The sequence below is a fragment of the Salmo trutta genome, chromosome 38 (assembly GCF_901001165.1).
Source record: "Salmo trutta chromosome 38, fSalTru1.1, whole genome shotgun sequence".
In the NCBI taxonomy this organism is placed as follows: domain Eukaryota; kingdom Metazoa; phylum Chordata; class Actinopteri; order Salmoniformes; family Salmonidae; genus Salmo; species Salmo trutta.
Genome location: NC_042994.1, coordinates 33,222,541 through 33,235,790, shown reverse-complemented (window position 1 = coordinate 33,235,790; position 13,250 = coordinate 33,222,541). Strand labels below are relative to the sequence as shown.

The window sequence follows — 13,250 nt, the reverse complement described above, 5'->3', positions numbered from 1 at the left end:
TTGACAATCTCCATCAGATGACACTCCTAGGACATTATGTTAGACAATACATGCATTTTTAGTTCTATCAAGTTCATATTTATATCCAAAAACAGCTTTTTACTATGGCGTTGATGTTCAGGAAATCGTTTCCCTCCAATAACCGGCAGTCAAGTCAGCACAACAAATTAAATAATTACTATTCGAAAACATTGGTAAAATATTATATTGTCATTCAAAGAATTATAGATTTACATCTCTTGAACGCAACCGGCTTGCCAGATTTAAAAATAACCTTACTGGGAAATCACACTTTGCAATAATCTGAGCACTGCGCCCAGAAAAATACGCTTTGCGATACAGACTAACCGCCATGTTGGAGAGAGTATTTTCGATTTTAGATATGTAAATAATCCATTACCTTTCATTCTCTTCATCAGATGTCACTTCCAGGAATCCCAGGTCCATAACGAATGTAGTTTTGTTCGAAAAAGCTCATCATTTATGTCCAAAAAGCTCCGTGTTGTTAGCACATGATCTATGCCAGCCGGACTTCACTTCATGAACGAGGGGAAAAAAAATATTTACGTTCGTTCAAACATGTCAAAAGTTGTATAGCATAAATCATTAGTGCCTTTTTTAACCAGAACATGAATAATATTCAAGGCGGACGATTGCGTTCTCTTTTAAAACATTTAGATTTACATTTAAGTCATTTAGCAGACGCTCTTATCCAGAGCGACTTACAAATTGGTGCATTCACCTTATGATATCCAGTGGAACAACCACTTTACAATAGTGCATCTAAATCTTTTGGGGGGGGGGTTAGAAGGATTACTTTATCCTATCCCAGGTATTCCTTAAAGAGGTGGGGTTTCAGGTGTCTCCGGAAGGTGGTGATTGACTCCGCTGTCCTGGCGTCGTGAGGGAGCTTGTTCCACCATTGGGGTGCCAGAGCAGCGAACTGTTTTGACTGGGCTGAGCGGGAACTGTGCTTCCTCAGAGGTAGGGAGGCGAGCAGGCCAGAGGTGGATGAACGCAGTGCCCTTGTTTGGGTGTAGGGCCTGATCAGAGCCTGAAGGTACGGAGGTGCCGTTCCCCTCACAGCTCCGTAGGCAAGCACCATGGACTTGTAGCGGATGCGAGCTTCAACTGGAAGCCAGTGGAGAGAGCGGAGGAGCGGGGTGACGTGAGAGAACTTGGGAAGGTTGAACACCAGACGGGCTGCGGCGTTCTGGATGAGTTGTAGGGGTTTAATGGCACAGGCAGGGAGCCCAGCCAACAGCGAGTTGCAGTAATCCAGACGGGAGATGACAAGTGCCTGGATTAGGACCTGCGCCGCTTCCTGTGTGAGGCAGGGTCGTACTCTGCAAATGTTGTAGAGCATGAACCTACAGGATCGGGTCACCGCCTTGATGTTAGCGGAGAACGACAGGGTGTTGTCCAGGGTCACGCCAAGGCTCTTAGCACTCTGGGAGGAGGACACAATGGAGTTGTCAACTGTGGTGGCGAGATCATGGAACGGGCAGTCCTTCCTCGGGAGGAAGAGCAGCTCCGTCTTGCCGAGGTTCAGCTTGAGGTGGTGAGAGAGGTGGAACGAGAGTACCCAACATGAACTCGCGCGCCAGAGTCTAATCGGCCATCACCGTTCCATGGCTCTTGTTCGGTCAGATCTCACAGTAGAAGACTCAAAACACTTTGTAAAGACTGGTGACATCTAGTGGAAGCAATAGGAAGTGCTCAAACATTAATAAGCCCCTGTGTGTTTCAATGGCATAGGCTTAAAGGTAATTCAACACATCAGGTATCCACTTCCTGTCAGAATTTGTCTCAGGGTTTTGACTGCCATATGAGTTCTGTTATACTCACAGACATCATTCAAACAGTTTTAGAACTTCAGAGTGTTTTCTATCCAAATCTACTAATAATATGCATATCCTACCTTCTGGGCCCGAGTAGCAGGCAGTTTAATTTGGGCACCCTTTTCATCCAAAATTCCGAATGCTGCCCCCTACCCTAGTGAAGTTAATGTGAGTTTCCTTGAGTAGCACTCCTGATCTTGTGCTGTAATATTCAGAATACATTGTGAAAAACTAAAATCTAAGCTCACCATTTTTGCTCCAGGCAGATATACTACATCCATAACTCGTGGTTTCCTCATTACCAGATATACTACATCTATAACTAGTGGTTTCCTCATGACCAGATATACTACATCCATAACTAGTGGTTTCCTCATAAGCAGGGAGGTGTTTCTGCAATCAAATTGTGTGTGCATTGACCTCGTGCCGCAATTTTATCAAACACAGAAGGGACCTATATTGGAGACTAAAAGTCGTCTGGCACACTGCTTAGGATTTCAACAACTTGAATAACTTATTTCTAGTCTACAGTCTTAGATGTTACTACTAATGTGAAAAGAAGACAAAATATGACTTTTGTTACTAACTTGACTGTCTTAATTGTCAAATTTAACAGACGTCAGTTGTTGTACAACTTCATGGGTATGCTCTGGGGATCACCTTTTACCTCAATAAACAGTGGATTTCTGCTGTTGTGGGCTTTTAACCATCTCTCTGACTTTGTCGTTCACACAGGAGAGAGACGGGACAATCGTGGATCCTCTGTGGAGCCTCAACAACATCATGATGCTGACGAGGCAGAGAAGAGTCTCTCCAGATCAGAACTCCTCAAGAAACACCAGCAGAGACCCACAGGGAAGAAATCTCACTGCTGCTCTGACTGTGGGAAAAAATTCAACTATTCAGTAAAACTTAAAATACACCAGAGAACACACAAAGGAGAGAAATCTTATAGCTGTAATCAATGTGGGAAAAGTTTTACTACATCTGGCTCTCTGACTTTACACCGGAGAACACACACAGGAGAGAAACCTTATAGCTGTGATCAATGTGGGAAGAGTTTTACTACATCTGGCCAGCTGACTTTACACCAGAGAATACACACAGGAGAGAAACCTTATAGCTGTAATCAATGTGGGAAGACTTTTACTACATCTAGCCAGCTGACTTTACACCAGAGAATACACACAGGAGAGAAACCTTATAGCTGTGATCAATGTGGGAAGAGTTTTACTACATCTGGCTCTCTGACTTTACACCGGAGAACGCACACAGGAGAGAAACCTTTTAGCTGTGGTCAATGTGGGAAGAGTTTTGGTCAGTCTAGCCAGCTGACATTACACCAGAGAACACACACAGGAGAAAAACCTTATAGCTGTGGTCAATGTGGGAAGAGTTTTGGTCAATCTGGCAATCTGACAGTGCACCAGAGAAGACACACAGGAGAGAAACTCTATAGTTGTGATCAATGTGGGAAGAGTTTTGTTACATCTGACCAGCTGACTTTACACCAGAGAATACACACAGGAGAGAAACCTTATAGCTGTGATCAATGTGGGAAGAGTTTTACAACATCTGGCTCTCTGACTTTACACTGGAGAACTCACACAGGAGAGAAACCTTATACCTGTGGTCAATGTGGGAAGAGTTTTGGTCAATCTAGCCAGCTGACATTACACCAGAGAACACACACAGGAGAGAAACCTTATAGCTGTGGTCAATGTGGGAAGAGTTTTTGTCAATCTAGCAATCTGACAGTGCACCAGAGAAGACACACAGGAGATAAACGCTATAGTTGTGATCAATGTGGGAAGAGTTTTGTTAAATCTGACCAGCTGACAGTACACCAGAGAATACACACAGGAGAGAAACCCTATAGCTGTGATCAATGTGGGAAGAGTTTTACTACATCTGGCTCTCTGACTGTACACCAGAGAACACACACAGGAGAGAAACCTTATAGCTGTGATCAATGTGGGAAGAGTTTTGGTCAATCTAGCCAGCTGACATTACACCAGAGAACACACACAGAAGATAACTTTTATAGCTGTGATCAATGTGGGAAGAGTTTTGGTAAATCTAGACAGCTGACATTACACCAGAGAACACACACAGGAGATAAATCTTATAGCTGTGATCAGTGTGACAAGAGATACTCTAGTAAAATATCTCTGATCAAACATCAGAAAATACATACATGAAGGAGTTGTTTCATGATACTGTCATGATGTTGGCCTGTGGGTAAGGTTTATGAACCATAAATACCTTTCTCTTTTCCCCTCTCTCTGACCCTACTGAAGGACTGTTGAATAGCCTTTGTTAAATATAGAGAGTCTGGGAACATCAAACAAAATGGGAAAAGGAACCATATTTTGGTAATAGAATCAGTTGGAAATATGCGTTGGAACTTAATGAATATGGATGTCAGTTCGGTTGTCATCTGAGACATTATGACTGATGACAGGACGACATAAACTGTACCTGGGAAAGTCCACACATTCTAGTTAATTCACATGGAATTGTTGTGCAATTTAAATGTTTGATATTGAGATTGTTTGTTAGGAGATTAAATGTAATTTTAGCTTCCAAATGAGAGAATTGGGTTTTCATAAGGAAAGTGCCCTGCTTAATCAGTGGCCCACCCCTGTGAAGAGACTGGGGTTATAAACGATGAAACACACCCTTCTCCCCTCGCCACTATATAAGACAATGACACAATGTAACCAGGGTTCCACTACGTGAGGTCTGCAGCCTTTGCGTTAAAAGGACACACATGTCAAGTACAGAACTAAGCCAACCTCGGCGTGAGCTTTGGTTGCGAATGGTATGAACTTTGAACGCTTATTCACTACAGAAGTGATACTTCCTAGCCGTTGAGTTAGCAGCGGCCGCTGTAGACGTGGGACGGATCCAGTCTAACACGCGACGACGATACTACAACGTATCCAATTTACCACCAGAGACATTCTTTCGAGGACAGGAAGATCTCTGTTGGCCAACACCGCCAGCATCTACGACCAACCTACCGAAGCGCAGCTCAGAGTAAATATTTATTGCATTTTCCTTTTCCAAATGGGCGGTAATTTAGAATGCATAAGATACTGTATTTACGATGGCATAGCAAAGCTGTTTCTGTGTTCCTCAGTCTTCGCGCTCTTTCATTTAAGCCCAACCCCCTTTCTTTGTGTTACAAGCCGCCATGTCGGCTCCGTCCACCAGGGACGTTTTCTGTATGACATAATTTGTATTCTGTGTATATGTAATTCTGTGTGATTAGTTTAGGTATTTGGTAAATAAATAATTAAACCCAATTTTGTATTGCTGATTCAACTTGTTAACTTGTTAGCCAGGGTTCGTGAAGATGAATTTACAACTTTCATTGAGACTGAAAATAAAATGAGGATTAATATTGACGTCTATCGATGTAAAATATTAAAGTCTTTAAGAGTTTATTCGTAAGATAACGGCTCTATAAACACTCTTCCGTGGTGTCCCGACTTTCTAGTTAATTACATTTACATGATTAGCTAATCAGGTGATATTAATTACAGAGAAAGGATTTTATAGGATAGCATGTTATATCACTTAAAGCTGCCAAAGACACGACAATATCAATGAAATGATGTCACAATGTATAATGTTTTAACATTGTAGAAGGGGTATTTTAATGAATGTCAATGTAGAACCCTAAATGTTTGCCCCCTGTATAATGGATATTAGCCTCAGGGAAAAAATCCAGGATCTGAATTGAAAGAGTTACTATTTATGTGATTGAACAAAAAGTGACTAACACAAAAAGAGTTGTGTTACACTTACCACGTTGGTGACCCACTGGAATCACAATGAAACACTCCAAAATGTTTAGGTTTTCAATATATCCCAAACTGTTTCTGCATATTGGTTATTGATTTGGACACGTTAAAACTGTGTTTTGACATTGCGCTTAAAACAGCTTAATTTCAACGTACTTGCAGCCTATACACCTATAATCAATTTTATTAACAATCTTACATCACTCCAGAATTTCTTGACAACATTCAAATGCTAATTGTCTTTATTCCACGACTGAAGAAGCATGACTCAAATCACCTCATATTTCAAACATTCAGCCTGACAAAAGATAAGTTTTATCATTCCATGCCTCACCATTAAGTTAATTATTGCCAATACATATTAACAAAGGGGTGTACATTTGGTTTTGATATTTCATATTTACAATTCATGTAACATTTAGTAATCATAGTTATTCATGCAACCAACTTGACATTTTTGGGTACAATTATATTGGAATTGTTACCCAGCTTTTATATCCAACAACATGCCTATCTAGTGAACCCTGAAAAGAGAGAGAAGCTCTGCAGTCAGGTGGAAAGTTACTACGGATATCGCAGGAGTTTCCTCTTGAAATCATACATGTCCGTGGTAAGGACAACTTGGTTGCTGATTGTCTCAAAGGTGGGCAGTCAAAAAGATTTGTGTTTTACATTTAGCCAGTGAGTTACCATGGATCACAATTTATTTTGACATGTTTTTCCGTGTTGGAGATTAGTTTTATCTCTTATTCTTTTCCGGGGCTCGTAAGAAGAAGAAGCTTGTGAGTTTTAGGAAGACGAGAGTTCTAGAAGCGAGTGAGTTTTAGGAAGACGAGAGTTCTAGAAGCTAGTGGGATTTTGGATTCAATGGAAAGAAAAAGGATTACGAAAATATCCAATTGTATATTATTATTTAGAAATATGTGTACAGCACTCTGTGACATCAGCTGATGTAAGAAGGGCTTTATAAATACATTTGATTGATTGATTGTACAACTGAATGCATTCAACTGAAATGTGTCTTGGATGCACTGATTGGTGTCACCTCGTTAGTCAGTATGTTTTACACCTGTGCTGGCTTGTCCATCTCGTTAGTGGGAAGGTGTTTCACCTGAGCTGGTCCAGGTTCTATTTAAGAGTGTCTGGCCCAGTGCTCCAGTTGTCTTGATACATGTGGAGAGTCAACACCTTTAGTTGCTCCACCTTTTTGGTTTGCTTCCTGTCTTTAAGTTTGGTATGGGTTTTTCTTTTGTTTGTCTCTTCTTGGGCAGATTTAGCGGGTCTCATAGTGGGTGTCTTTTATGTCCCAGTTGTTGTTACTAGTCAACTTTCAGTGGACACCCCCATAGTGTCTTTCAGAGCCCCTCTTAAAAAACATGCTTGTATTTTGGGTTGGATGTTGCATCCAATTAATATTGTAATCAATGGCATTTCCATAAAATGTTAATTAGTCTTTCAGTTCTTTTTTTTATCCTCTTATGTTTGTTGTGTACTAAATATTTATGTTTAATTTTCATAGTTTTTTCCTGTGAAGCCATTGTGTTTCATCCATGTCTGACATGTGCTGTATAAATAAAGCTAGTGAATGAACCCAATGACTGACCAAGCAACAGACTCTTGGTCCCTCTTAGTATGAAAAACAGTATCAATCCCACTTTTCAGGAGTGGTAAACACCACCCCCGGCTCTACCAGGGGCTTGAGGTGATCTCCCACAGCTCTGCTTATGTCATGTTCTGTGGCCTTGCTGTTCCATTTCTTGACTGCCCCTGTAACACAGAAACACATTTAGTCATATTATATAAAACACTCAAAGTAATGGATATGGAGCATCTATGGCCTCAGTTACACCTGGCACCTAAATGTGACTTCCTGTCATCTGATCACTCCAAACTGCATTAGGTTCAGATCTACCAGGATGGGCCTTTGACATAGTCTGGATGCAGTCAGGCCACCAAATATGCATAAGCAATGTAAAGAGATGTGGGGAAAAGTACATTTGACACAAATTACCTTCATATTATCAAAGAACAAATGTGTGTGCCTGAGGGGAAATTAACTTTCATCCAGCCCAAAGGGGTGAGAAATTACACCAATATCAGTGGACAATTTGCACTAATGTAAATAAACATGGATGATGGAACATATTACTTTCTGCTGACGCGATGAACTACTAAGGGGACATACATTTTTACCATCTAAACCATGTGTGACCTCTCACCTCTCTGGCTGTAGAAGTGTTCTTCCTAACCAGTCCCTCAACAGCTCTCTGACTGAGCTCCACCCTCACTGGGTCTTCAGAGGAGAGGAAGGCTGAGGAGCAGTGGCGATTTTAACATGTAAATCTTGGTGGGCAAACACAGCACTAAACAATACATTAATTGCACTATAACGTTGCCCACAGACTGTTAAGGCTGACATAAAGCTGTCCCAACAGCAGTCCCAACATCTTACCACTGCTACACCTGGCTATCAGTGGATCCTTGTCTGGCAGCCAAACAGTTCATTCAGCCTCATTTACTTCCTTTAAAAAAAACATAGCTGGTATGGCTGACTTGCTTAAACAAATGTGGTTTCTACTGACAATTGAGATGTACAAACTATGGCATAAGGGGACGACAAGCGGATAAGAGGCAATCCGTAATTTTGATTAAGACATTAATGAGCGAGCTAGGACGGATGTAGTTAACATGGCTATTTGTTTAGCACTTTTGAAATGTACATTGACAGAATTCAGAACATGGACCGTTCTTACAGTGTCCTCCCTGTACACCAAGTCAGAACTGTAGGATAAATAAAGGGGGCAAATAAGCAGACAATGAAAGTTCTTACAATATTCAACGATTACATTTCTCTAAAACAGGTTATAGGCTACATGTGCACCACCAAGTCAGAACACTAGGTGCAATTAAAAGTGTAAAATAGACAAATTATTAGTGGGAGGCACATGGGCTACTAACATCTTACTACACAACATACACTTAGTATTACTTTCTTAGCTACAGTATACATATCTCCCTGGCATATTACATCATTTATGCAGCAGCATACAAGATATTTTTGGACTCACTGTGTTGTTCTGTGCTCACTTGAACAGGAAGGTGTCCTTCGTGGGCAAATTTTGTCATCAAAGTCTGTCATTCTCTGGATTTATGGTGATTTCAAGACAACTGGGAACTCGGGGAAAAAACAAGGTTGAATCCTGATGATGTCAGTGATCTTCAGGTTGTAGCTCTAGAAAGAGGCCCGAGGTCCAGATTTACAATTCCCAGTTGGATGACCGTTCAAAACGTATTTTACCAGTTGGAGCTTGTTTTTTCCTGAGTTCCCAGTTGTCTTGAACTCACTGAAGTCAAGTTTTCATAGTTTTGAGTTAAGAGTTGTTTTGAGCGTGGCACAAATAATGCTTAATTGACAATTCATTATAATTGGATTTGATTCAGACCCTGTCAGTGTGCCAGGTGGACATTGGGTTTGATTCAGACCCTGCCAGTGTACCAGGTGGACATTGGGTTTGATTCAGACCCTGCCAGTGTACCAGGTGGACATTGGGTTTGATTCAGACCCTGCCAGTGTACCAGGTGGACATTGGGTTTGATTCAGACCCTGCCAGTGTACCAGGTGGAAATTGGGTTTGATTCAGACCCTGTCAGTGTACCAGGTGGAAATTGGGTTTGATTCAGACCCTGCCAGGTGGACATTGGGTTTGATTCAGACCCTGTCAGTGTGCCAGGTGGACATTGGGTTTGATTCAGACCCTGCCAGGTGGACATTGGATTTGATTCAGACCCTGTCAGTTTGCCAGGTGGACATTGGGTTTGATTCAGTACCCTGCCAGTGTGCCAGGTGGACATTGGGTTTGATTCAGACCCTGCCAGGTGTACATTGGGTTTGATTCAGACCCTGTCAGTGTGCCAGGTGGACATTGGGTTTGATTCAGACCCTGCCAGGTGGACATTGGATTTGATTCAGACCCTGTCAGTGTGCCAGGTGGACATTGGGTTTGATTCAGACCCTGTCAGTGTACCAGGTGGACATTGGGTTTGATTCAGACCCTGTCAGTGTGCCAGGTGGACATTGGGTTTGATTCAGTACCCTGTCAGTGTACCAGGTGGACATTGGGTTTGATTCAGACCCTGTCAGTGTGCCAGGTGGACATTGGGTTTGATTCAGACCCTGTCAGTGTACCAGGTGGACATTGGGTTTGATTCAGACCCTGTCAGTGTGCCAGGTGGACATTGGGTTTGATTCAGTACCCTGCCAGTGTGCCAGGTGGACATTGGGTTTGATTCAGACCCTGTCAGTGTACCAGGTGGACATTGGGTTTCATTCAGACCCTGCCAGTGTGCCAGGTGGACATTGGGTTTGATTCAGACCCTGTCACTGTGCCAGGTGGACATTGGGTTTGATTCAAACCCTGCCAGCATGGCCAGAATTGTATTCCAAGGTCGGTAACTTATAACCACAGAACCACCCCAGACCTTTCATGCATGACTAAAAACACCTAAGTATTAGATTTACTGCTATGGTCTAGTATGTCACTGCATCAGACATCATTCACAATGCTGGCTGAGGTACGAGTAAAACATGACATATTATTTCCTAACCATTCACAATGCTGGCTGAGGTACGAGTAAAACATGGCATATTATTTCCTAACCATTCACAATGCTGGCTGAGGTACGAGTAAAACATGAAATATTATTTCCTAACCATTCACAATGCTGGCTGAGGTACGAGTAAAACATGGCATATTATTTCCTAACCATTCACAATGCTGGCTGAGGTACGAGTAAAACATGAAATATTATTTCCTAACCATTCACAATGCTGGCTGAGGTACGAGTAAAACATGGCATATTATTTCCTAACCATTCACAATGCTGGCTGAGGTACGAGTAAAACATGAAATATTATTTCCTAACCATTCACAATGCTGGCTGAGGTACGAGTAAAACATGACATATTACTTCCTAACCATTCACAATGCTGGCTGAGGTACGAGTAAAACATGACATATTATTTCCTAATTGTAAAAACCATCCCCAGTCCTTAATCAACTAGTCTCTCTCTGTTTAACCAGAATAACATGAGTTGTGTCCTTCAAACTGTTAGACTGTTAGTCCATAATCATATTCAGCTACTTAGATGTCATGTATTGTCATGTTATGTTCTCTATAATGAAACATCACCACTGTAGATGTCATGTATTGTCATGTTATGTTCTCTATAATGAAACATCACCAAGTGAAATAAAGTTGATCAGATATTCTTAAAAGACATTAAATAAAAAATGGTTGTTCAGAAATTATTAATTATCATGTTGCTCAGATGAAATGAACTAAATATTTGAAGAATTGCAAGGAACATAGAATAATTGCAAGGATCATATTTCCATATTGCACACGGACCGTAATAAATCCTGAATGTATTGAAATGCCTGGGCTCGCAGGGGATGTGTTAATTCATAACCCATCATTTATACCTGTTAATTCATAACCCATCATTTATACCTGTTAATTCATAACCCATCATTTATACCTGTTAATTCATAATCCATCATTTATACCTTTTGCTTGAAAGGGGCGGTTCAGGCAGGCTGGCACGCTCCCTGACCTTACTCAGCAGGAACTAATGGGGATCCATAATAAACCCCAGGAAGAGTAGCGGCTACCTTGGCAGGAACTAATGGGGATCCATAATAAACACCAGGAAGAATAGCTGCTACCTTGGCAGGAACTAATGGGGATCCTTAATAAACCCCAGGAAGAGTAGTTGCTGCCTTGGCAGGTACACAGTCATGTGATATGTGGTATAGAAAAGTACAATCTTTGGAGAGTATATTGGAGGCACTATACTGTGTATCTGCAGATGTCTATCTGGTCAAAACCACTGATACAGGAGCCCCTCCACCCTCTGGTGGGATGGATCATGTCTACAGAGAAACCTAGATTGAAATACTTAGATTTGTGTGTATTGGGAACATGTTGTGAAATTGTTAGATATTACTTGTTAGATATTACTGCACTGTCGGAGCTAGAACCACAAGCATTTCGCTACACCCTCAATAACATCTGCTAAACATGTGTATGTGACCAATAAAATGTGATTCGATTTTGATTTGAAATAAACGTCCTATTTATCAAAGGTGCTTTTGGCTGGGGTCAAAATAACTCCAAAGGATTTGAATTTGTTAAAAGTCAATTTTGATACAGAAACGCTAAACCATGATTTAGATTTATTAAGAACAAGTTGATTGACAAAGTCATGAAAAATTGGAAGAAATTGATAAACTACATTTTGGCTATCATAAAAGATATGCCTCTGAGGTCAAAATGAACCCTGTGGCTCAGTTGGTAGAGCATGGTGTGTGCAACGCCAGGGCTGTGGGTTCGATTCCCACGGGGGGCCAGTACAAAAAAAATACTGAAAAAATAAATAAATAAAAAATGTATGCATTCACTACTGTAAGTTGCTCTGGATAAGAGCGTCTGCTAAATGACTAAAATGTAAATGTAAATATGTAGTGGGTGTAAAGTTTGTTTTAAATTCTCACTCATTAATCACGAATCAATCAACACATGCTTCTCTTTGAACGACTTAATATAATATTAAACTTTTATGAAATAAATGAAAAATAAACGTTTGGTTCCTCAACTGCGTTGCCCTCCAGTCAGCAGATGGCGATGTGCGTCTTTTAGGTTCAGGCGATGCTGCCAGTGTGACGTATAATCTAGTGGACGGACGCTCCTTCAACAACAACAGCTAGTCAGACACCTCGGTAGCTTTCTAGCAAACATAGCTACGACATTCACGCTCTTTACACTGTTTTGGTGTATATTAGTCACTGTGTATTAAAAACACTTCTATTGTATGTACTTGTTGGCCCATTTAATTATATATTTACGTTGTTAGTCAGCTAGCTGGTTTGCTAAGTTAGCTTAGAACTAGGCTAGTCGCTAATGCTAGCTAGCTAACATCCCCGACCATGAGTTCACTAAGCTACTCTCCTCCTGTTAAAGAAGAGGAGGTCTGCTGGACGGAGAAAGAAGCTTTCATGAAAGAGGAGGAGGAAGAGAAAGATGTTACAATACAAAAACAAGTAGAGGGTGAGGCTGTTACAGTGAAAGAAGAAGAGAAAGACGTTTCAGTGAAAGAAGAGGAAGACGCGTTCAGAGTGAAAGAGGAAGAGGATGTTACAGTAAAAGGAGAGGAGGAAGAGAAAGAGGAGGATGCAGTTTTTGGAGTGAAAGAGGAGGAGGGGGAGATGACTGTCACATTAGAGGAAGAAGAAGAGGTTGGAGATCTGTGTTTAACACCAGTAAGTACCGTCTCTGCAGTCGTTGAACCAATATGCAGTAAAGGGGTTCTACACTTTAATGTTGTTCGGTAGGAATGGCTGAAGCTTCACTGTAACATGTAGAACATCAAGAGTGGACCATCAACAAAACGTTAACAATTGATCAAATGCATCCAATGACAATGCCTGAAATACTGTAGTCCTCAATATCTCCTTTTAGATTAGCCCATTATGTTCACTTAAAGGGGCAATCAGCAGTTGTTACATCCATTTAGGGACTTATACATTAATGATATGTA

General features: G+C 41.2%; 1 protein-coding gene across 1 annotated transcript in view; it reads left to right on the top strand.

The window, feature by feature from the left end:
* Window positions 1-1,417: 1,417 nt before the first annotated feature.
* The window catches only part of LOC115178613 (zinc finger protein 135-like), a gene marked incomplete at its 5' end in the record, with an annotated part of 36,027 nt that continues 24,194 nt past the window's right edge, over window positions 1,418-13,250 (top strand). The window contains 2 exons of the mRNA XM_029739868.1: window positions 1,418-1,427; window positions 2,865-4,001. Of these exons, the coding sequence (XP_029595728.1) occupies window positions 1,418-1,427; window positions 2,865-4,001 (1,147 nt within the window). The remainder of the gene's footprint in view (window positions 1,428-2,864; window positions 4,002-13,250) is intronic.